This window comes from Lolium rigidum, chromosome 6, assembly GCF_022539505.1.
Source record: "Lolium rigidum isolate FL_2022 chromosome 6, APGP_CSIRO_Lrig_0.1, whole genome shotgun sequence".
Taxonomy (NCBI): domain Eukaryota; kingdom Viridiplantae; phylum Streptophyta; class Magnoliopsida; order Poales; family Poaceae; genus Lolium; species Lolium rigidum.
This window is the reverse complement of record NC_061513.1, coordinates 170,324,635-170,350,975: the sequence shown is the minus strand read 5'-3', so window position 1 is coordinate 170,350,975 and position 26,341 is coordinate 170,324,635. Positions and strand designations below refer to the sequence as shown.

Genomic DNA, 26,341 nt, shown 5'->3' with positions numbered 1-26,341 from the left:
TACTAATTAATCAATAGGCATGTGTTCCAATTATAGTCGTACGTGCTCGCAATGAGAAACTTGCACAACATCTTTTGTCCTACCAGCCGGTGGCAGCCGGGCCTCAAGGGAAACTACTGGATATTAAGGTACTCCTTTTAATAGAGTACGGAGCAAAGCATTAACACTCCGTGAACACATGTGATCCTCACATCGCTACCATTCCCTTCGGTTGTCCCGATTTCGTCACTTCGGGGCCATTGGTTCCGGACGGCGACATGTGTATACAACTTGCGGGTAAGATCATAAACAACGAATATCTTCATGAATCAATAACATGTTCAGATCTGAGATCATGGCACTCGGGCCCTAGTGACAAGCATTAAGCATAACAAGTTGCAACAATATCATAAAAGTACCATCTACGGACACTAGGCACTATGCCCTAACAATCTTATGCTATTACATGACCAATCTCATCCAATCCCTACCATCCCCTTCGGCCTACAGCGGGGGAATTACTCACACATGGATGGGGGAAACATGGCTGGTTGATGGAGAGGCGTTGGCGGTGATGGCGGTGATGATCTCCTCCAATTCCCCGTCCGGCGGAGTGCCGGAACGGAGACTTCGGCTCCCGCGACGAGTTTCGCGATGTGGCGGCGTTACGGGAGGGTTTACGGCGACTTCCACTTCTCTTTTTGCGTTTTTAGGTCGAGGCGAATAAGTAGTCCGAAGGGGCGTCGGAGGCCGGCCGAGGGGCCACACCACATGGCCGCGCGGGCCCCCGGGCCGCGCCGCCTTATGGTGTGGGGCCCTCGGGCCTCCACTTCAATTGTCCTTCGGCTCCGTCGGTATTCGGGAAAATAGGCCCTTTCGTCAAAATCCCGAGGTTTTTCCCGAAAGTTGGATTTTCTGCACAAAAACGAGACACCAGAACAGTTCTGCTGAAAACAGCGTTAGTCCGTGTTAGTTGCATCCAAAATACACAAATTAGAGGCAAAACAATAGCAAAAGTGTTCGGGAAAGTAGATACGTTTTGGACGTATCAAGGATCTTCAGCTTCTTCCATCTCAACCAGGCCTACCGGACGCTTGAACTTATCTTGGTACAATTCAGGGTGCCGCTGCTTCATACGATGTGAGTTTCTGCACCATGTGCGACAATGAACTGTACTCTGCTTGGGAAGTCAGATCCTTGATCGGCGTTGCGAGGCCCAATACTGCCAGCTCGATTGCTTCCTTCTCAGATAAACGAACCGAATAACATCGGTTCTCGACGATCCTGAAACGTTGGATGTATTCGGACACCTGTTTCTCCCCGCTCTGCCGCACTCTGTGCTAGATCGGCAATGCCGGCTTCGGTAGCATCTGAGTGATATTGCACATGAAACTGCTCCTCTAGCTGCTTCCATGTGCGGACTGAGTTTGGTGGCAACGAGGTGTACCACCCAAAGGCTGATCCCGTAAGAGATTGTGCGAAAAACCTCACACGTAACGGGTCTGATACTGAAATCAAGCCCATCTGTGCCAAATATCGGCTTACGTGCTCTATTGAGCTAGATCCTTCTGCTCCATTGAATTTTGAGAATTCAGGGAGCCGATATTTGGGTGGCAGCGGGATCAGATCGTACTCGTCGGGGTACGGCTTGGAATAGCCGATTGTTTTCCTCTTCGGCAAGATGCCGAACTGGTCTCTCAAGATGGCGCTGATCTGTTCCATGGTATTAGCTGTAGGGACCGAGCCCTCATGACTCGTTCTAGTAGCATATTTAGCTAGCCATGCTTGTTTGTCAGCGTCTGCTCCGAGAATCCTCGTTGGTGCAATCGGTTCGTTCGTGCCAAGGCATTGCAGTCCGGCACGTATGTGCACACGTATCCATGTGGGATCTCCTTAGGCGGCTCATATAGGAACTGGAAATCGCTAGGATCGCCTCCAACCTTGTAGACGACGTACGTCGGTGAACCCGGCGGCTCTGGTGCTGCAAGCGCGAATCGTAGCGGCGGTTTGATTTGGAGCCGTATCTCTCCCTGGTGAGTCCCTAGGGTAGGTCCTGACGGGGAGTACTGATACTTCATGATTTCCTGCACCACACGGACCGCGACGCGCTCGAGAGTATTCACCAGGCTCTCAGAATAGCGGTGTAGAGAATGAGCCGCCATGTAATTGATTTCCTGGCGCGAGCTGCAGTACGTTCCTCCGAAGGGGTAGACAGGTCCACTCCGTCAAGAACACCTTCGAGGGAGAACCCCTTCCACCTTACGCCATGTGAACGGGTCCTCACGAAGGAGCCGATGAGATCGGCTTCCAAGATGGCTTTCATCTCATCATACTTCTTCTTTTGCTCTTCGGGCAGATCTGCGTACGTGACTGGTTCGCCAACCACCTCATCCGCAGATTTTGACATGGTTGCTGCAGATGTCGATGTTGTTGTTGTTGCAGAATGTCCCACCGGGCGTGCCAGAATATGTTGCGGTAAAAAACCCACCGGCGAGTAGCGACGGGCAACACCGTAGAGCCGGGAGGCTCCCAGGATTGCGGTGGACCCTGGTCCCTCGGGCGACGGCCCGCAATGCCTTCTGGCACACGTCCTGGTGTTCACGAGGGCGTGCCACCTGACCTATACCTGGTCAGGAAGGTGATGGTTTGCGTCGACTAGTTTCCTGCATGGCAAACACGTAAACATTAAATACGAGCCCCGATCGGCTCTTAAGTTGTTCTGTGGATCGGCTCCAAGAGCCGATTGCCCCATGGTTCATGTTAGATTTATAATGACATGGGGATCATGCTTTATCAATATCAAGCCAAACTAATCTACGATAGTCTAGGGTTTTCACCGTATAATCGGAACATCCTATGCGTAACTGAGCCTAGCAGATACGTAAGATGATGGAAAACCAACCCTAAAGAGGCCTAAAAACCAACGTGAAGTTGATCCCCGGAACAATCCCTCTAGAGCTTAATAAACCACACCTTACGTACTACCGGATCGTTCAACCCGTTTATAAGGCCTAACCATACGGATATCAAACCAATCATTGAAGAACAAGGAGCAACTATAACGGATTAGATCTACTAAATAACGAACAAGCAAGATGCTGCCCTTACACCTAAAATAGGTGTAAGGGCAGCTAGATATCAAGGGGTAGCGTAGCTAAACAAGTACATCGTGAAAGCATTGACGTCAACCCCAAAACACCTGAGATAAAGGTGTTGCTCGCCATCAAAAAGGCTTCAGCACGAGCAACACCACAACAACGAATAAGCGATATCGCCTAGATCGCAAGATGCGATCTAGGCACCATGTTGCTTACCCGGGAGAAACCCTCGAAACAAGGGGTGGCGATGCGCCTAGATTGATTTGTTGTGAACGTGATCGTCCTCCTTTCTCAATAACCCTAGATACATATTTATAGTCCATAGACTTTCTAACTTGGGAATAAACCCAACCGTGTACGAGCTAAACTCTATCTCTTAATTCTAACCGACACGTAACCTACTATAATTTACAGATACACGGGCAATCTTGCCCAAACTTCTTGTACAAGGCCGGTTCGGGAATATTTTCCATGCAAATCCTCTAAGCCCATTTAATCACGGTCCATCTCCAGACTTGGTTAAATTCTGGTGATAACAAAGATACAAGCAGCTTCACAAGATAAAAAAAATATAATCGATCTAGTAGAAAATAAGTAAAGATTTATAGATAATCACACAATGAAGACAAGGATGTATCTCAAAATTCACACTTTCGGCGTGTTAATCTCCGTTGAAGAGGCATGGTGGCTCAATACCTACCAATAGCAACATGGCTGGCACAACAAACTTTTACAAACTGCGTGGGGTTTCTCCACAACTTAAATGGAGGCTCCTAAGCTTCCCCTGAAGCTCTACACCACCAAAGCTAGGCTCCGCGATAACTTCTTCTGTCTTGGGTGCCCAACCACTCAACAATAACAAGATCCACAATTTTTAGCGCATCTAATCGAATTCCTCTAGTTAAAGTGTGGGATTGGATCTCCTCTATCTTTTCTAATAAAATCAATAAGATAACAAGATCTAAACACTAGGGAGAAAGATCTTGAAGGTTTGAGCTCTTGCAACAATGGACGAGAGAAGAAAAAAGTCTTTCATATTTGTTGGGAAGAAGATTCTCTATATAGTAGCTCACTAAAATCAAACCATTACTTGCCGTTTTGTGCGATGCCCAGAACTTCCAGGGATGAAGGAACTCCCAGTCGGATGTTATGGGCCACTTCTGGCCCAACATATGTTATGGAAGTTGGTTTGGGAGGGTAGGAACAACCGATCCCAAAACTTCCAAGTGTATTACAAGGCCACTTTTGGGCTCATCTAGAGAGATGTGCCACACTAGGAGCATTGGTACAACGCACAAACTCTAGAATTTTTGCCCGACACTTCCAGGCCTTGGAACGTGTAACAAGATAAATCATCATGCATTTCTTGTTTGTTCTTTGTCTCGCCTCCTCTATTTCACATTATAGAAGTGTCAAATTAATATTTTATGGGATGCTACGATATATACATCAAAGGACATCTCTGGGGGAGTTCCCACATAGAGGCGCGACATGCATAACCCATGAGGCCTACCGCCCATCACTGCCACGTGGCCCAACGTGACCTCGTTTGCATGACACACTTCATCTATGAACATTGTTAATGTAAATGATATTCTAATTTATCACATTGTTTACCTATGTTCACGAACAAAAGGCAAAAATTATGGTTTTGCAAAATAATCAAGATAGTGATAATAATTTCACATATAAAAACATACCATACAATTTAAGTTAGTGCCTAATACTTGAATATCCTCTTTTCACGACCTAACAAGCTTAAATGAAAATGGTAGGTCCACATATGAATTGGTTAGCAAGGCTGGGGCTCGAATTGGCTGCGTCGGCTACCTTTGGATCAGTGATGTGTGGGTCCCCCACATGACAAGCTCACATGTTACAAACCCACGTTATCTTTACTATTATATTCCAGTTGGTCGTACGTTATACAACGCATTTGGTGAGGAGATTGGGAACATCTTGACCATCTAATCTTACTAAATGTCCCCCGCTTGCCATCTAGCTGTCCATGTGATCTACCCTCCTCGACATCTCCTAAGCGCGATCACTTTCCAAAATAGACGCTAGGAGTATTAAAACTTCCATGCCAGATATCTTTACTATTATATTCCAGTTGGTCGTACGTCATACAACGCGTTTGGTGAGGAGATTGGGAACATCTTGACCATCTAATCTTACTAAATGTCCCCCGCTTGCCATCTAGCCGTCCATGTGATCTACCCTCCTCGACATCTCCTAAGCGCCGATCACTTTCCAAAATAGACGCTATGAGTATTAAAACTTCCATGCCAGATATCTTTACTATTATATTCCAGTTGGTCGTACGTCATACAACGCATTTGGTGAGGAGATTGGGAACATCTTGACCATCTAATCTTACTAAATGTCCCCCGCTTGCCATCTAGCCGTCCATGTGATCTACCCTCCTCGACATCTCCTAAGCGCCGATCACTTTCCAAAATAGACGCTAGGAGTATTAAAACTTCCATGCCAGATATCTTTACTATTATATTCCAGTTGGTCGTACGTCATACAACGCGTTTGGTGAGGAGATTGGGAACATCTTGACCATCTAATCTTACTAAATGTCCCCCGCTTGCCATCTAGCCGTCCATGTGATCTACCCTCCTCGACATCTCCTAAGCGCCGATCACTTTCCAAAATAGACGCTAGGAGTATTAAAACTTCCATGCCAGATAAGGAAGTAAATAGGGAGTATTAATCGCGGGATCACCTCAATTAAGGGATGAACAATATCTGTAATCGCCACAATTCAATCAAGAGACAATAGTAATTGGTAATACTCCATGGAAGTATATTATGCGTACATAGAAATCAATTAGGACAGTCCATGGCGGAGGAGGAGCAGGACGGGGCTGGACTCATGACGCTATGAGCACCAAGATCCGTCCACCCACTGTCCATGGCATCACCCTGGAGAAATACTACATTGTGTCCTTTGTTGCGGCCGTCGAGAACCTCACAGGCTACTTCCTCGTTGTGAGCCACCGCGCTTGCGTTTGGAGAAGCGAGAGCTGCATCGTGGATACGCTAACACCAACACCTCCTCCGTGCGTGAGGACGCCTTCCATGACGTTGTCTTCGCCGGCGAAGATCCGGGATGAGGCTCCAACTGCTTCGATCTGCCGAGGCTCTTCGCGCACGCGCAATCCATGGCGCGGCGCCGCGATGGTCTTGGCAGCGCTGATCGTCACGGCTGCCGCCGCTCTGGCAAGGGACGCCACCCTGAAGAACACAATGCGCGTGTTCCCGAACATCGCCAGGGGCAGACCACGGTGCTCTTTCTGGCTTGCTTTTTTGGTTCAGCAAGACACCGGCTCTTTCTGGCTTGCTATTTTGGTTCAGCAAGACACTTCTTCGAATTTCTATTCGTAGCTCTGATCAACCTGCTTATGGATGAATTTATCTCTGGTTACGGAAGTACACCTGATGAATACATGTTTTTTCTTAGAACCTGACGAATGCATTGTTTTTCTTAGAACTTGATGAATTGTTGGATTTTATATATAGATATTCGATTCCAAGAACTTGAGGCTCATGTCATGCAGAATATTGTTTTTGTTAATGTTTGCAGGATTCGAATTAAATTTGAAGCCAGTGATAAAGATATATTTTTCTGTGGATCTGCAGTCTGCACAGGTGAAAGTGCCACTAGGTTTTTTTTTTAATAAGGAATACATATTATGGATATCCCGCTGCATGCAGTACCCAAGCCGCACCTCGCCAGCCTGAAGCAGCGTGGTTGGGACAATGGTGTTGCACAGGTTTAGTGTACCATAGGTTGGAACTGTCCGACAGTCCTTCCCGTGTCCAGTATCAATTGACTACCTTCTGGTAAGTTCCAGTTTCGAACTTTTCAACAATGTGCAACTTCATTTTCGTACTAATTTAATTTGGTAATAATATGACACTGCTCTGAGTGTTGTTCACACATTAAAAACCAAGAATGGGCAGGCACTTCTTTAGCCTGAGTGAACCATGGAGATGCACGGAGCAATACTGAATCTATTGTTGTGACACATCCATGTAAAAATTCCTGTAATCTGATGTTCACTTTTTCAGCACTTCGGTAATTTTCTTGGCAACTACTCGGTATGCGCCTTGCAGATGTTAAGACAAAATGAGATACATTTCTTGTACTGTATGGTCTTTTGTTAAGGTGTTCTAAATGATGCAACATCAGTTGTGTTTCAATGAAATCCATTACGTTGATCTTAGAAATTTCAGATTTGTTACTCACTCAAACAAATTGGATATATATTTAAATTTAGTGGGCATGGAGAAAAGAAAACATTCCTATAGATATGTACCTTATTCTTTGTATTTTTTGAAATGTTTATAACATCTCCTGATTTTCTATATTTTATTAGTTATGCATGCTAACAATTTTATTATACTATCTCTTTTAAGGCTTTTTTTTTTTGCATGATTGGACTAAGATTGAAGGTGAACACACACGTATCTTTGGAGGTAGGGAATGATGGATTCAAAACCTGAAGTCCTTGACAATGGATTAAAAATCTAAAGCCATTGTAGCATGGATAAGCGAGTGACGAGGACAATGGATTGTATAGTTGGTAGTTATTCTTGCATGCATCTTATTTTCTCTTTATATCGTGGGAAATGTAGTAGGATCTATTTGATATCCACATTTTGAGCACTTATTTGTTGGATTTATTATTTTATCTCACAATTATCTAATTTATTCCTAGATTTTCATGAAGCACAAATATTGTATTGTGAATTTAATGGAACCTCACGATCTTACAGTGTAGAATATTAAAAAAATCATATCGTGTGCCTCTTCACAATTTCATAGGTGGTCTAGATTTTTGATGTTAATAGAATAAATTGTTAACAGGGAAATGAATGTTGTGATTTATTTGATTATATTGAAATGAGGGATTTTGAGAGCTCATATATGTACATGACACCAACAGATGGTAGGATGCCTTTGTTGTTGATATGGGATCCCATATAGCAGCGGTTGGAATTAAATAGCCATTTTATTTGACCATCCAAGGAAGAAATCTTATGGATGCTTATGAACATGCATGCTTGATTGCTGGTTGCTCGCGATGGACTCAATATCGATTAACTTTAGAAAAGTTTTGGAAGTAGTTGATCCCATTACAAATATGATTGCACATATAGTATTAGAATTTTTACTTAAATACACAAAATTTTGTAGCACACACACGTCTTGTCATAGTTTAAAACTTGAATAGGAAAGCATACACCTATAAATTTGAATCGAGTGTGAATAAATGAATTAGTTGTAATGCATGTTCTGAGAACTCATACTATGAGGTTTCCAAGAATTAAGTTCTCTATGTACAAGGAAGATTTAGGGTAGGTAAACAATGCTTTAGTAAGTTAGACGATTTTCCTGATTTGTAAGAAACAATTTTCATATATTCTGTTGATCCAAACTAACCCTTAAGTGCAGATTGCTGGCCATATTTTCCGATTCCATATTACACAACTGAACTTGAAAGGTCCAGCATGGCACTCCATCCTTTTGCATCGTACTATTCTAATGTAAACTAATTTGTACAACTTGACAGGCTGAAGAAACCAAATGTGGCCTTGATGCAAAAGGAAGTATGGTTCTCCTGGAAAGGAAAAGGTACTGGTCTATTCAATCTCATAAGCACATGATTACAGTTGTTCATCTCTTACTTTGACATCACAAGATACTTTTTGTTACTAAGCTTTTGTTGTGCAGTAGTATAAATGGAGGTTTAATGACGTTACTGGAGTGAATTCTTGCATGTCTTAAATAATTAAGTCACAAAAACGTAGATATGGTTAATGGCAACATGTTTCATAACTAAGTTTTATTTGTAACGATCCCGTGTACATAAAATAAGTTGGCGAGCTAATCTATCTAAATTCAGTACTGCATAGAGAGAAGTAAAAACGCCTAGATAGAGAAGTAAAGTGAAGAAAAGCTTCTAATTCCCATGGTGAAACCTAAAAAAGCACGGCCACCACATAGAAGAGTAAGTTTGTCTTGGTTTAATCAAATTTGTACCTTATCTTTTTTCTCCTTGCTTTGGTTAGTAGTGATTTATGCTTTTATCCTTCTTGATTATTTCTCCTGAACAATTTTAGACATTCAAAATGACTTGCCTGCACTTGTTGATCCGTGGCAACGCACGGGCATTCAACTAGTATCAACAAATCTCCACTGCAAGGTTGCACCTGAACTGAAGATATGGATTTGAGGAGGGGAGCCTAAACAGGTGGCATTTTAGAGGATCTTCTGCAAAATGTCAATGGCAAGCACAAGCACATATGTTGAGACAGGCTAACCGTGGGGACGGCCTCTTTTGTGGATAATTTTTGGTACTGCCATGTCACCTGAAAACACATGCAAACATGCCGAGACAACAGGGAAGCATCACGCAAATTCAGCGCCAATGACCAGTGAGCTTGTCTTTTTTATCACACATAATCAAAAATCATAGCTATATAAGACTTGACAAAGCCACCTTGGCATCTATGTGCGCTGAAAATAGGTTTCTTCATCATTCTAAAATACTAGTGCTTCTTGATTAATTCACGCTAGCATTGCTGGATGTCTGATCCTTGCTATGTATGGCAAGCAGAAAGATTTTGATAAGATTGCGTATCAGACTTGCAAGCCAAAATCCATCTGGTCACGTTGTCCTTTTTTCCTATGGATATGTACACACCGCACACAACTTTTGGCAGCATATGGCCACATTTGACATCCCAGAATTGGGGCACAAAAAGGACAATAAGAGAAAACAGAATTAACAAATATGGAGTCAGCACGATACATTAAAGGTCCCCGTGCCTGTGATCAATCCATGATAACGCTCTAGCGTTTGCGCAAGCCACTAGAGAGTACTAGGAGGCGTTGGCACAGCGGCACGCTGTGCCCGTGCGTAACATCTGAACAGGGATGGCAGAGTGATCTTTCTACGAAGTTTGGAGCCAACGTGGTCAGATAATATGTATGATAAGCTATAACGATGCAGTTGAATCATTAGCATACGTATGCACAATACATTACATGGTGGAGGCCAAGCGGATAACTTAAATGAGGCCTTCACGTCTGCTGTAGGAGGACATGTATAAACATGAAAGGCTGAAAATAATGCAAAAGGTAAATAATATTTATTCTCATAATCAATTCAAAGCACGGGTTGTATACAGTTTAACAGGCATAACCTGAAAATTATATACATGCTCATAATCTGTAGTTGTATCTCTTGTTGGAAGCACCCCGTAACAGCGTAAAACATGCCCTATGTTAGTCACCTGAAGTGCATCTTGTATGGTTTATGTGGTTGTAGTTTGGAAGGGCTCTAAGGCTAGCATTCTTAAAAATAAGCTAAGCTAGGTACTGCTCGAAGACCATTCCGGTGTTGTGCATGACCACGCCACGCCAGTCACCAACTGAACTTTAAACAAACGAACACACATGTCTGAAACTATTGCACTATAACACTGAACTCTACTTCCGTTTGGTAACTATACTAAAGCCTCTCTTTGGTTCCCTGATGAAAAATGAACAACTATCACAGTACAACACTCTGAATTCTATTTCAAGTATGCTCATTTACTAAAGATTCTCTTTGGCAGCCTGATGAATAAATGTACACCAAAAAGTTAAGAGATAAAACAAACTACACAACGAATGCTGGATCATCACTAATCGAAATGGTAAATAGCAATATAATACAGGAAATAGAGAGGACAACCTTAAGATGGTCTTCAACACATTGACTAAAAAAACTACAAAAAACAGAGAAATCTAAGGGTATGCAGTAGCTAGTCTAGAGTAATGGGCACTACTTTGAGCTTCTATCATAGACCAGGGAAACCACAGTGTGAGAACCTATGATATTTTCTTGACGGTATACACTGGTACTGATGAGTAAGCTGAAAGCTGAAACCAAATCAATAATGGTGTGTTACAGTGGTTATATCTAGTTAAGCTAGACCTAGAACATAGTATATTTGCGTGTACATAGTTCCAAAGTGTAGTTGTATCACATCCTAGAGCTTAACTTTCTGCTATTCTCCTAGTTTTTTTTGTAGCAAAGTTTGGATTCTATAATCAATAAATCGGAAGCACGACCTACTCGTACAAAAGCAGCATGTTGACCCACATCCAAACACCGTGGACAATTTGCAGCAGCCCTGTGAGAAGTTGTGAAAGGAGTAGCACATACAGAAACCGAAAACAAAGAGGAGTCAGTACACATCTAATATCAATAAAACAGGTACAAGAAAAGTACAAAATGCACAAACTGTGAAACAGGATCAACTGGTACAGCAGCATCGAGCACAGTAGGAGCATCAGAAAGAGTGGGATCAGGAACCTCAGAACCATATGCAGCAGGCGAAGATAACCCTCCCGAAATGGATGAACTACCTAGGTTGATTGATATACAATCTAAGTGTAGCAGCTGACTATTTCAGATAATGGCTTTTCAAAATGAGAAAACCCAATTGGAGAGTAACCCTCATCGAACTTTCAATAAAATACAAAAACATGAATGGATAAGCTCATAAAAGAACAAATTATATAAAAAAGATTAGCTTAGATCATCTCTGGCAAGAAATTATAAAATCATCAATAGAATGCCAAGCCAAACATTATAAAATAATATTTCCGTGCCAAAGAAGGACAAATATTTTCATTAGTCCTCGGAGTGGAGGAACCTGTGTCATAATAAAAGACTCTTTCAACAATATATAATTTCAAGTTACTTGTGAACAAATTAGGCATAACGCAAAAACGGATTTCAGTTAGAGTCTTCAAATTTCATATCAGTAGTGCTGCCACGAACAAATATAATGCAAAGTGTGAGTTTATATTACATTAGTATCTTCATTAAAGTTAGATGGTGGCTTATTAGCAACATCTCATCGACGTGACCAATTTTTTTGATTCTTGATCAGCATCCACAGGCATGTTGCAAACCTCTACTTTGTACCTGATTAAAATATATACAGAATAAAGCAGCATATTAAGAAAAGAAAAAAAAAAGGATAATAATACGCTCTAGTGTGGAAATATGCATCTTTGGTGGTTCTTTGGCTAGATGCTACCTAGCATGGGGAGTTTTTTTAGATATTGGAGCTAACATAAATATAACTGCGAACTGCGAAAAATGAAACAACACGAAGTAGTGCTTCTGCAATCTGAAACAGAATACACACCAGGATATTATTAGTTATCAACTGCCTGTAAGCAAAATAGGCACTGCGATATTAGTTATCAACTGTCTGTGGTAAGATAACGATGCACCAATGGCAGATTCAGTGTTAACTGAAAATATGGGAAGTTGCAAATGAAGCAGCCACTATGTATCCATAGTACTCCCTAACCACAAAGCATGGACCACATATACCATCAATGCATGTGTATCTGGTTGGTTATACAAAGCCTATAGAATCCCCTGAGCTCGATTTGATTGGTGGATTCTAAGATAGAAGAGAGTCCATATTTCTTAAAAATCCATTTCTTTGATTTGTAGTGCTACAATTGGTGGTTACTCGTATGAGACTAAAATCATGTAAACTGGACAAAGCCAGTACATGTGCATGGATAAATAATCAACAAACCTGCAATAGATTCACAATTTCACTATCTCTTACAATTTTTAGACATCGGTTGTTCCGGCACAGTCCCTCCTTTTCATCAATTTGCAGTGAACTCCAAATATGGTAAGGAAAAACTTTCACAATGGAATTGGTCTAATATGACAACATGGTTTGATGACCATTCGTGGATACTAAAGAAACGCATGATGCAAGGAATGCATATCAGTCAGAGCAGCCATAATCCATACCTACTTCGAATATCAATAGAAATGAGTTATTTCTAGTACTCATTTCGTCGAACACGTAGCATGCACATATGGAAAAAAGTGTCTCTGTTGGATCAGCAGAAATCTTACGGAGAGAATCAATATGTAGTTCCCCGAAATCAAATGAAAGCATTAAGGGGAGAGGGAGAGACACATGACAGCTCATGGAGATAGTTGTCTGTGCGGACAACGCCTTGTCTACCACCGGCATGGAAATTTCAGCACTGCAAGTTCTGTTCAGCAGCGTGACGGAACTAAAAAAAAGCACAGGAAAACAGATCAATCAAAACGAAATTGGAGAGAAACATCATTGTACCAAAACAGATTTTGAGATGCAATGGAAGAAGCAAAAGCGAGGCGGTTCTCCTCCCCGGCGGTGGAATTCATAGGAAGCATCGGCCCCAACCGGGAGATCCCGCCGCGCCGGCCATGTAAGGCCTCTTCTTCGCCTATGGCGGACGCTGCCGCCAGAAAACTTGAGGCTGCCATCCAACAGTGCTGCGCAACCTTGCGCTGCGGTGATCCATGGGCAGCGGTCGGCCCGTTGGGAGCTCCCCGCCGCGTCGGCCATGGTGGGCCTCTTCGTCAGTATGAGGCAGTTGTTGAAGGAGAGGGTGGAGCCGTGGAAGATGTGAAGCCGGGTGGAAGGAAGCATGGACATGCACCTGGGAACCGGCGGTTGGAGAAGCCAAGACGAAGAGAAATAGGAGTGGATTTGTGGGAAGAGACAATGTCATCTCGTGGAAGATGAATCTGGAAAGCTAAAGCGGTGGTTTGTGGGATCCAGCTGTCTAGCTAAAGATATCTCTAGTTTGCGCAAGAGAGAAATAACTGGTACCCCATCTCTACCGGTAATTGAGGAGAAGCAAATCAGCACCGGATAACCGGTAACCGGAAGGAAATCTGTAAAATAAAAAAAATGAGAAGGCAAAAAAACCAATGCCAAGAGCCCACTGATCGTAAAATTGACAGATGTCACCAAACGGCTGAAGCCTCGATCGAGAAAATAGCGCATCAACAGTAACCGAAACTCTCGCAGATCGCTAATATGTTTAACTTTTATATAGTGTATAATTGTACATTCTGGAAGTATGGTTACAAAGCCTACGCAAGAGCACATGCAGCAACTGAGACAACAATTTGGGTTACTTCTTCAACAGAGTTGGATACATTTCGTTAGCTGCCGTTCGTCATGTGTTCATCCGCAGCAGACAACCACCCTGTTTCTTCATCATATAACACTGGCGGTAGCCGGACAACAGATGCCCGCAAGGACCAACATGTAATATGTGATGTCAAGGAAGGTTGCTGCTGATCTCATTTCCAGAGCTTGACAAGCTTATCATGACTTACTGAGGCAACCAGCCCTGATGCATTTGATGCCGCTAGGGCTGCAATTAAGCCATCGTGAGCATTGCTGATGGTCACAGTATTCTTCTCCCTTATGTCCCAAAGTTCTATGGACTGCAAGATCAAATTGATACACACAATAAAAAAATAGATTAAAAAGGGACTTAGGCCCGATAACTCATAAGATCATAAGGTATGAGAGAACTTGCCTCATAACAACCAATTACAAGCAACGATGGATAATTTGGATGAAAAACACAAGAATTAAACTTGTTTCCGCTGCAATTCAATTCATGCACACGCTCGCCGTCATTTCCCGAAGTAAATGACCACACCTTGACAGAATCTTCACTTACAGAGGCGAGATAGTCACCCGCAGCATCCCAACAAACCGACTGAATACTCTTTACGTGTCCCTACGCATGAACAGAAGTTCATATTACAGTGAGAGCAACACTGAAAAACACAACATTAATTGCAATACCATCTGACAATATTAAGCTGTACTGAACATTTTGGATCAAAGACTATGCTTAGTTCGCTTGGCGAAACCCAAGAACCAAGCATTGCAATTTGACAATGAGAACTTCTTAATATGGTTTCACTGGCATTTACTAAATTACTACTACTAGACAATGTCACGTAACTAAACATCACTCTAGTCAACACATGCCAAAAATCAGTTGTTAAAACTAACCTGTAAAGCACTTCTACAAACTTGTAGTGTTTCTGCATCGAGTATCGATACCGTCTTCTCCGAGGCAGCTGCAATATATTTCCCTTGACGAGGTTGAAATCTCAACTGAGTAGCACCTCCCTAGGAAGATAAGATAAGAAACAGTAACACAGGACAAAGTTTCAGCGTATTATCAACATAACAATATCGACAAACAACAAAGAAACAATGTTTTGAGAAAAAAACAGGGCTGCATAGTGCATACGTTGAAGACCCTAACACATGTCACACAGCTACCATTATTTATGCTCCAACAGCGCACTTCCCCATCACTATCACAGGAGCAAATGATGTCTTCTTTATTTGAATGAAAATCAAGTGACTTAACAGAAGCTGAATGACCCGTGAAAGTACGGAGTGAATAACCTGGCTGCATATAGTCAAATCTCTTAGTCAGTGCATTTCAAAGTAATGATATCCTCTGAAGCGACATTGCTGTAAGAAAGCCAATGATAAGAAATAGGTATGTACATACATTGTCAGCATCCCAAACCCGTACGGTTTTGTCAAAGGAAGATGTTGCGAGGCGGGTCATGCTTGGGCTAAATCGGACATCTGTAATTAGCATAGAATGCTCTTCTAATGTAGATTTGGGGTTTAGGGCATCTGTATACCATAAAACAGCCTGAAAATACACAAAAATCAGGTACAAGTCTGTGTTTCTTTAGCACCAGCATATTCATAGTTACTTCTATGTTGGTATACCCACCTTCTTGTCATGGCCTCCGGTGGCAAGTAGTTTTCCATCTGACGAGAAATGGCAACAAATAACCTTGCCTGTACTTGCACGGGCTTTTGCAACCTCAGAAAAACTAGACCCTGTGGTAGACAGTGAGCCATGTATTCAATCCATCCAATTAATTGCAATCAAGCAGAATGAAACATAAGTCCATGGCACCCGGCGGCATCTACGATCATTTATACTGAACAGTCTACACATTTGTTCTTCGGTAAAAATGCTATCCTCTTATTTGCCCATGTATTAAGCTCAAAGAAACCATTTAGTCCAAAAGAACATGACATGTTAGGGGGCACCCAATCACTTCCTGTCATCTTCATGACAAGTCACTACTAACCAGTAACATGGTCTCCCCCAAAAAGGACAAGATCAATGCTAAATGTTGCAACTGATTCTGAAAAACTGTGCAAAAGTTAAGGTGCACGCTTTAATGGGGTACTGAAATTTTAAATTCAACACATGATTGACACTGAGCTTGGTCAGCTGCTGCCATCGGATTTTGGAAAGGAGAAGGTAGCTTTATCTAGTCACAAAGGTCTACTAGGCTACTAGCTGCTGGCAGGTTCATTAAACCTTTAGGCAATAGGTTTTGGGAAGGTGATATAGCATGAAATGCGATAAATTCTTTTTCCAGATAGAAGTGTCCTTTCCTGCAACTTTGCTCTCATAATTACAATATAACAGCATGCTTAGTATCAAACTATAATTAATTAACTACAACAGAATTAAAGACCCCAAAGCATTACATCTTGCGAAAGATACACTGCACTCAACATTTATTTCACAAGTAATCTGATACGATATCAATCTCGCTTATAAAAGGAATTGCAAACTTGTTGAAACCAAGATGCGCACATGAAATTCGAAAAGAAAAGGCGCAGATATTTGTAGGTAATTGAATTAATTTCTCAGCGAAAGATTCAAAGTCAAGAAAAGGAAAAACCAGGTAGCAAAGATAAACAGAGATATACCTTTACTAGCATCCATAGAGCGTCCCATGGTTTCTCGAGGATCCAAGTCCTCCTGTGATAAAAAAGAGTCTACATTGTCATCCAAGGAGCCATCTTCCAGCAAACGGTCCACGTCACCCTGAAATTAAGAACTTGGTCATGTTGCTGACAAAAGCAATGTGCAAGCACTTCTGAAAGAGAATGTCAGATTTCACGATATAAATACCAGTGGGTTTACTGGAGAGGTCAAGCTTCCTGTGCCATCGGAACCAAACATCATTAATGGTTTCGATGGACCACCATTATGCAGCAGCTGTGGCATGGACATCGCATCTCCTGGGGTTTGAGTGGAAGGTGTCGAAGGCGCAGAACTTGGAGATGGCCCAGCAGTATTTGCTGTTCCTGAACTATTAGCTCTCCCTGAGGACGAGACAGGTTTCTTTCTCTTCTTTGATGCCTGAACCACAAAGAGAGATCAAGTGATTGAAATACTAAAATCTAGTCATTGTCAAAGTTACCAATCTAAAGCAACTGGAAATGGTTGTGAGTATTATTTTTAACAAATGATAGAACTGAGTGTTAGCGAAAGCCCAAAGGAAGTATACTATCCACAGAACAAGGAAAAGCGAAAACTCCATAGAAATTATGTACTCCCTCCGTCCCAAAATGTAAGGCGTCTAAGGATTGGTCAAAAGTCAAACCTTACAAACTTTGACCAAATATTTAGAAAAAAATATTTACATCTACAATAACGAATTGACATATTAAGAAAATATACTTTAGGGTGAATATATTGATAATGATTTAGTATTGTAAATGTTCATATTTTTGTGTATAAACTTGGTCAAACTTTAAAAACATTGACTTTTGACTAATCCTTAGACGCCTTACATTTTGGGACGGAGGGAGTACTAATTTGCTAAACATCTGAGTAATGCTTAAATAAGTGGCGAGGTGGTATATCAACTACAAGTTCAAACATTCAAGAGAGCTGCTACTGCGACTTCACAGAGAGCTCTTCTAGTTGTGTGTATGTTTGCTAAAAAAACATTATGTGTGTGTGCACAGAATACCACCTAAAACTTGAGATCCTGACACTTATGAAGCACTCGGATCTGTAATTGCCTGTTGGCAAATTTTAGAAGTGCAACTGAAATGAGATGCATGCTTCATTAAGATTTACCATTAATATATCAAAAAAAGGGGCAGAGAAAGGTACATCCATAAACATTAAGGCCATCACTCCTCCACATTGCGGCATAAAATAAGCAGTAGTACATTAGATCTAAAACATTGAAAAAAGAATCAACATAGAAACATTTTATTTGTATAACAGTAACATACTTGGTCAGTTACTACAAAAGAGTTTGGTATGCTTCCGTCAATAGGCATGCATCCAACTCCAGACTTTTCCTGTTGCTGGTGAAGCTGGTTTGAGCTCTGAGACTGCTGACTGGAGACTGTAGATTGTTGAAGTTGTTGTTGCTGTTGGCTATGACTTTGCTGCTGCAACTGTTGTAAATGAGCAATTTTCTTCTACTACATAGAAACATCCATATAAGGAGAGAAATAGAATGGTTAAAAGACTTGCTGAAAACAACTTTATCAGGTTTAGTCATCTAAGGAACAACAGTAGATACTCTAAATCCCAGTAGTTTAGCTACGATGTCATATAATGTGACGGGTTGTTTGGTTTGTTTGTCTGGCCATCTTCACTGCATACAGGCAGTAACTGTATACAGATAGGACGATGAGAGAACAAGTCTGAGACCAGTAAGCACTGTAACTTGATATCACAGAAGTACAACATAGGTTTAAGAAAGTTGTTGGCCTTCGCACTCCTGAACAGGAGGTATGTGATATGATGATGAATAGGGTCGCGGATCCTCACGATGCAAGAATTTGGACAACTATTTCGAAATGGGGAAGCCCCTGCCTAAGAATTTGGACAACTATATGACCTTGAAGATAGAAGCAGGCAACCAACGCACTCAGCACTTCAACAACTACTATATCCCTTACTGAGTGCTGCCATAAAATTAATAAGGCAAGAATCTAATTTGCACCCTATCAAGGCTGAGAATGAATTGGGTGCTTTCCAAGATCCAAGATAAGTTGAAAAGTGGTGACCAGAAACTACAATACTAAAGACCAATATTAGTAACCAAAGCATACGTAGATTACAACAAATATTTTTAATTACACATGGCCTGCCCAAAAGTGGGACTTGGGTACATAACCATTTGCCTATAACTCTGCAAGACGAACTGGCCAAGTAATAATCCTTCTAATATTCATATTGCATTTCCCTCGTATAGTAACTATGGCTTCATGCACCATGATGCAGAGGCCGGAGGTGATAAAGCTTCCATTACTATAAAAAGAAAAAGGTGAAAATGAGTTTTCAGAACTTCGGACAAAAGGAACGGAAAGGTCTACAACACTAAAGGAGGAGAATTCCTTCTCTGTTTAGTCCTTAAATGTTTGAAACTAAAACTGAATATGTTTGCTTAGTTTGGGGTAGAAATGCCATTTGGCTACGATGTTGGTGTTCCATCATTCGTAAACAACTTGGATATACAGCCACTATACAGTAAGAAGCTCAGAACACTATGCATTAATATAACTTCAACTAGGTAAACATAATACTTTAAAGAGAATATTAGTTTGAGAAGGCAGGAAGTCACAGAACACACCTTTATTAGCATGTCTATATCAGTGCGTGATCCACCACTTTGAGTAGGAGAACCAATATTTGGAATAATATCCCCACCACTATTTGTCTGCCCATCCTGCCCAATGACCATATTTCTGTTATTAAGAAGCATCCTTAACCTTCTGGTGTCAACATCACTAGCTGTAGGCGAAGCCATGTTTTGCTGTGCTTGCATTAAAAGCTGTTGTTGCTGTTGCGGATTGAGAAACTGAAGCTGTTGAAATTGTTGTTGTGGAGATTGCATAAATGACTTCTGCTGCAGAATGCCGGAGCGAAGCTGGTCGAGTCCCTAGTAAGATTTAAAAAAAAAGGTGTATATGTTACAACAGAATTTGCGAGATAGCAGCCATGTTCGCATAATGAATGCCAATCGCAGGATTTGCAATATACTAAAGAACTACACACTGTTTCTTGCTCTCACAATTGCTGAATTTTAAATGCTTCCTAGAGGGGTCTACACTTGGCCGGGACTCTACTGGACTATCACGCGAAAAGGAAAGAAAAGTTACTGATGTTAGAAAGATAAACGCTTCCTAGAGGAGGTCTACACTTGGCCAGGGCTCTATCTTTGATTATCAAAAAGGAGGGTCTAAATTGCAGTTCTATGGAAATCAACCTTTTAAACAAATATATATGCCATATGCAGTGGCATTGAGCATGTTGCTCCACCTCCCCTATAAAGCTATTACATATAACAAGAGTAAAGTTTGTTTTCAACCTTAAATTTATAGTGGTAGTCTATATCGCAACCTAACTTCTGAATCCTTGAAATCAACACCCTGACCTTGGTAATCCCAGTCAACTCTAACCTTCAACCTGATTGGCACGCCAGGAAAATATATTGCCAACCAGGATCACAATTTCATTTCTCATTACACTCCATGACATTGCTGGCACGGTTGTCATCACTTCACAGGAGCAGAGTGTTTCGCGCTACGACCAGGGGACTAGCACTAATTAGCACCATGTATGAGGAGAAGCAGTTCATGGAACAGGGTATTGTAATACCCAATACTACGAAACCACACATTTTCAGATGATTTCCGAGTTGAGGTGAAAATTTTAGAGAAGTGGATGAGAGCACCGAGCCAACTGGCAGTGGCAGCTAGGGTTATATTACTCAGGACTACTCAGAATGCGTTCTAGGGTTACAGACAAACACTAAGTAGCTCCTGTGCAACAGAGATAAAACGGAAATCAAGTGACGCTTCAGCCAGGGGGAAGAAGGCAGACGTTGGAGCGAAAGGGTGCACTGTTGGATCTTCGTAAGAACGAACCGGTATCGAGAATCTAGGACCGTCCACTAACTGAAATGTTCGAGGGGCTGATTTCTTCAGATTTCAAAAAATGCAGCGATGACAGGCATGTAGGAGTTGAGCAGGATGTCATCCCTGCTGCTGTGGAAGCTACTCCTGCTACCGTGGTCAGCCCACTGACTCGCAGACTCTCCTCTGCTGTCCATGCCATAAGCTGCTCCTGCTGGGCTTGCCAGTCAGATGCCAATCGCCTGGCCAGCCCCTTGAGGGGCTCCTGCTCGCCTGCTTCCTTTGCTTGGCGAACGCTTCGATGTGAGTTTTGTCAGGACGAAAGCATCTCATCAGAAGAGGATGAAGACATGTGGGCCAAGCAGGTCAACGAGAGCAGGGTCAGGGTGTCGATTTCAAGGATTGAAAGGTTAGGGTTCGGTTCAGACTACTACTATAAGTTCAAGGTTTAAAACAAACTTTACTCTACAAACAAGCAAACCAGAATCCAGAATAGGAGCATAAATCATTAGAGGAATACATGCAAGATAAGCAGTAAAGCATAATCATAAGACATAGCATACCGTGAGTGGCCAACCTTTCAGAGTCAAATTGCTTCCACCTTGATTAGATCCTGTTAAAGATGACATCTAATTAGGATTTAGAAAGCCAACCACTGAAAACAGAAACATCTCCTTTAAAAATTCTGATGAATAAAACCCTCGCAGTATAATGTTTGAAGTAAGCAAACAGCATACGTTGAAATACGTGTAGTCAACTGAGGCAACAGGAATGCCAGGCAAGAAGCTGGAGAAATATTACCTTGGACACCAATGAATGATCCCTCAGGACCCGCAGTTCTTGGTGTCAAAACTGGATTCATCTCAGTTTTGATAGTCTGTAAAGAAGTATGATCATAGATCAAAAAAAATTGATAATGTTATTTTCTGTCTTATTTTGGCAGTGGGTATTGTTAAAGTGAGAAACAGTAGGAATGATACATGTAACCTGTTCTTGCATAGCCAGTTGTGGGCTTCTTGCCTGAACTTGTTGCAGAGCGCCTGACAACCCACCAGCAGTACCATGCAGAATTTGCCTATGAAAGGTAAAATGTCAAATTCTACTTTTTTAAATGTACCACATGTTAGTTGCTAGTTGCTACGGCATGAGCCGACATCAACATTTAATCCTTATGGAGTGATTATTTTATTACTTTATAACCTGATCATGAGTCATGACTCATGACAGGTCTTGGTAATTCACTATTCTGAGCAAAATCACATACCTACAGGTAAAAAAAAAAGTAAACGCTACAGAACTGCAACAGTTGTCAGCCGTTTATGCACAACATTGTTACAAATTACTTAAAGTCTTAAACATAACCTATAATAATTATGCACAGAAAAGCGTTGATGTGAACACTTGTGTGTGTACTGTGGAAAGTGGAAACAAAAAGATATGTACCTCACAATCAAAATATCAAGGTAAAACAAATTCAGGATAAGAGTATGGTTCAAAATTCTAAATACTAACGGGCTTGCAGTGATCTGAACCTGAACAAAGAAGGATACATAAAAATTTCCATAGAACAATCTAGCAAAAAAAAGGGAAAATGCTTCAATGCAACTTATGATTAATGTTTCATGTGCCTATTTGATCACATGGGTGCCCGTTATGCTACAGGAAAAAAATTAAAGGAAAAAGGACCAGCCCCAGCCAAGACATGCAAACCAGGGTTCTCTAACAAGAACACTGTACGCAGAACAATTTACTATCTTTCATCAGTTCCATGATCTACCATCTCACATGCAAACCAGAGTTTTCTAACAAGAACACTGCACACAGAACAATTTACTATCTTTCCTCAGTTCCATGATCTACTATCTCACACAAGTTTGTCAGTGTGCATATAACTTAGAAGTTCAGAAAATACCCTGAAGATTGTCCGCTTGCACCTGCTTTCAACAATGCTTGGTTTGGATCAAGTACTTGGCTAGCATTTTCGCCATATCTTTGCTGCACCTGAAAGTGTCATACTACATATAAACATTTTACTACTTCCATTGTTCTTTAAGGTGTGTGCCTAATCCACCTAGGTGGTGTCTATGCAGTTGGCACCATGCTCCTACAGCCTAGGAGGCTGCCTAACTCACCTGGTCGGTGACACTAGGCGCCGCCCTGCTGCCACTTAGTGCTTAGCCCCTTTCCAGTTACTATTATTTTTGTGAGGAATAACCAGAACATAACAAACAAGATCTAGTAGGAGAGATACCTTCATTGATGCCTCATCCAGAGAATCTCGTTGAGAAGAGAGCTTTAACCTCTCCTCATACATTTTTGCTGCCATAGCATTGGCAGTAGCTGGGTTCTGTCGCATTAAAGGATCACTTCCAGAAAATCCACTTGCAGAACCATTAAGAAGATGAGAACCATCTCTGCGCTGCTGCTGCTGCTGCTGTTGCTGCTGTGCAGCTCTCTGTAATAACATTTGTTGCATTTGGATTTGCTGTTGCTGCTGCTGCTGCTGCTGTTGAGATTGTTGTTGTTGATGTTGATGATGCTGTTGTTGTTGTTGCTGCTGCTGCTGCTGTTGTTGTTGTTGTTGTTGTTGTTGTTGCTGTTGTTGTTGTTGTTGTTGTTGCTGCTGTTGCTGAGATTGTTGTTGTTGTTGTTGCTGCTGTTGTTGTTGCTGCTGCTGAGATTGATGTTGCTGCTGCTGCTGAGGCTGTTGTTGTTGCTGCTGCTGCTGAGGCTGTTGTTGTTGCTGCTGCTGGTGTTGATGTTCCCTTGCTTTCACTAACTGAGTCTGAAAGAGTAAATTACAGCTGAATTTGTTTGAAATTCCATGGATTCTTCAAGAATTTCCTTAAATTTTTGTTTCTAGTTTTTTTATATTTCATGATTTTCCCTTTTTATGAAATTTTTGCTAAATGGTTTATTATGCTTGGCAGGCCAACTCATGAAATTCCACCACCTACCATCGTGAGGCTCGCATAATGGGGTGCAATGTATGCCCACCGCAAACAGGTCTACTTGCATCCCTCTACAAGAGGAGGCCTCAATTTTTCTTAAATATTCAAAATAGTTGAAGTCTATTCGACCTGTCGACATGTTCTAAAAAAAGGTTGGGGGGGATTGGCATATGAAAAACAAGAAGAAAACTACAAATTTAGGGACTGAGAAGAGAAGCTGCAAGCTTGTGGAAAAGAGCAACACAAAGCTTGAGGGAGAGAGAGAACCTAGTGTTATAATTCAGGTGGTGGAGAGGGGTTGGCCAATCGGCATGTGAAAAACAAGAATTAAACTGCAAACTCAGGAGTGAGAAGAGATGCGACAGCAAGCTTGAGGATGGGAGAGAAAGAGCCTGGTGTCATCTCAGCATGGTGGAGAGGAGAAGAAACAGAGCTCACATTAAATTGGCAGGAGATATGTAATCCGAAAATTTGGGGTATTCAGGTGGTATGGAACTAAAACGATGTATTTAGGTGGTATTCCTTGAGTCATGGCAAGTTGGTGGTACAGAACCAAGTTTTTTCAAGATTTAACCATGAAAAAAAATATTAGTACAAAAAACGAAAAGTGCATAGGTACATACCTGAATATATGATGCTGCAATATCTGAGTGCTTCTCATTTGTTCGTGCTATGAATATATCCCAAAATACTGACCACCATTCAAAAAGGAAGCCACCAGGAGCATCAATTGCTGAAAGAAAGATAAGCGCGCAAAGTAAACAGTACCGCTCGACATTGGTAGCAACACAAATCCTACTTAAATAGCTTCGTGGCAACTTGCTGGGAGATACATACCAACTGGATCCGGTGAGACCTTCCCTTCCGTTTGGAAGGCTTTTGCAGTCTCCTGCAAATTTCTCTTCACAAAATAGTCATATATGTAGACATCCAACCTGTTTTATTGGACAGTCAACCATTTAGTCTTCTAAGATTGATGTTGAGCCTAAGTTTCGATTCACAAGTACAATGACATTAAGAATGGAGGAATACTACTGCATTTACTTCCTTGTAGTTTCTTGCATTCTCAGTAACAAATTAATCATCAGCTAGAAGGGTAAAAATCAATTTTCAGTATGCTCTATACTAGTGCCCAAAACATTGTGATCTTTTAATATTAATATTCGCAAAAAAGTACAACCTCTGTTCCGAATTATATGATGTTGTGGAAGGCTATTTGCTTAAAAAAAATGCGATCTCATATTACAATTCACAAAAAAGTACTTTGGTACAACAACATACTATGCCCAGCTGCAAATGAATTTGTTTCGAGAAACTATGGACCGCAAAAAATTAGCACCAGTTATCAGAAGCAGTCTTGTGAAAGTGTAACCTTATGAAATAAAATAAGCTATTTGGTTTTACAAAAATGTAGCCCTTGTGGAATTCCTAGAAGTACTACAAATGTGTGGTTTCACAATAGATATATAGTTGACTAAAATCACAAACCCGGCCATCAAAACCTAAGTTCCCATGCCAAATTGAATTGTATGCCACTAGTCTAAAATCCCTGTTACAAACCTACCCGGACACCCTAGTCTGAACCTGACGCCGTGAACAAGAAGACCTAAATTGGTCCTATAATGTCTCTAAGGTTCGAGCCTACTGAAATGAGAGCTCCCACGAAACCATATCCCCCGCACAATCGCAAAGTACCGCAATGTCAGATACACTTCTTTTTTTAATTATCCCCAAAAATTGTAAGTAGTACTGAAAGTCTGACACGCCGCGCGCGAACAGCAGCAGGCAGACGCCGCCCAGGAAGCAGCATCTGCAGGAATCAACACATGGAAGGGAAGCAATGGACCAAAGTATTTGAGCACAAATCCTTACATCTTATCCGCCTCCCAGTTGGTCTGGGACTGGGACTGGGACTGGGATTGGGACTGGGACTGCGACTGCGACTGCGACATCGACATGACTCCGCGCGCGGCGCACCAACCGAGCCCTTGCTCAGAAATCCAGGGGTGCCCAGGAGAAAGGAGCCCAGCCAGGGCTGTTCCCCCCGACACGCCGCCTCGACAGCGCCCGCGGGCAGCGACGCGTTAGGTAGCTCCTCGCGGCCGCTCGGCGGTGGGCAGGAGCCGGGGTGGGGAAACCCTAGAGGCAGTGGAGTGGGAGTCGGGAAAGCGGGGGCGAGGCGAGAGAAGAAGGTCGGGGAGCGAGAGAGGGCAGGATGCGGCGAGAGAGAGTGGAGCGTCGCAGAGGCAGAGGCAGAGGGGTGGGAGAGAAATGGAGAGGAAAACAAAACGAGAGGGGGATCAGGGCTGCTGCGTGCACGGGAGACTTCGGTAAGAAATTGACGCGGATGAGCCTGACGCGTGGGACCGGGAAGATTAAAACCCTGTGGTGGCCCACTTGTCGGTCTGCATACTGGTTCGTCCGGAAAGCCGTGCGTACGCGTAGCGAGTTTTTACAGGACGGAGGCTAGTGGGACCTCACTTCAGGCTGAGGGACAAGTAAATCGCATGATGGAGATATTCTTCCAAGAACATAGTGCGTGTTACGCACATCGCCACATGTGCTTATGTATAGTCCTACCACTGTATCGAACAAGATGAAGTTTCACATAGAAAAGTAATCCGTGTTTTTCCCCCTTCCCTGCTCTAACCCTGCTACAGTAGTGTTAAGGGGCTCTCCACC

General features: G+C 42.1%; 1 protein-coding gene across 1 annotated transcript; it reads right to left on the bottom strand.

Annotated features, from left to right (window-relative positions):
- Positions 1 to 14,031: 14,031 nt before the first annotated feature.
- Positions 14,032 to 25,617, bottom strand: LOC124663545 (transcriptional corepressor LEUNIG-like). Its single transcript, XM_047201234.1, has 18 exons — positions 25,532 to 25,617; positions 24,497 to 24,594; positions 24,283 to 24,392; positions 22,960 to 23,493; positions 22,621 to 22,709; positions 21,696 to 21,783; positions 21,510 to 21,585; positions 21,272 to 21,321; positions 19,424 to 19,732; positions 18,072 to 18,263; positions 16,954 to 17,184; positions 16,749 to 16,866; positions 15,748 to 15,857; positions 15,514 to 15,663; positions 15,244 to 15,408; positions 15,000 to 15,119; positions 14,512 to 14,718; positions 14,032 to 14,416 (listed from the first exon to the last, which is right to left on the bottom strand). The coding sequence occupies exons 1-18, from the start codon at positions 25,615 to 25,617 to the stop codon at positions 14,270 to 14,272; spliced, it is 2,880 nt and encodes a 959-aa protein (XP_047057190.1). The 3' UTR covers positions 14,032 to 14,269.
- Positions 25,618 to 26,341: the final 724 nt, after the last annotated feature.

Bases quoted from the DNA above. Each gene is read 5' to 3' on its own strand.
- LOC124663545 (XM_047201234.1), bottom strand. From the start codon at position 25,617: ATGTCGATGTCGCAGTCGCAGTCGCAGTCCCAGTCCCAATCCCAGTCC. The intron at 21,784-22,620 runs GTATTTTCTGAA...TACCTTTCATAG, and splicing joins GCAAGCGGACAATCTTCAGG to GCAAATTCTGCATGGTACTG. The intron at 14,719-14,999 runs GTTAGTTTTAAC...GTTCATGCGTAG, and splicing joins TTTGTAGAAGTGCTTTACAG to GGACACGTAAAGAGTATTCA.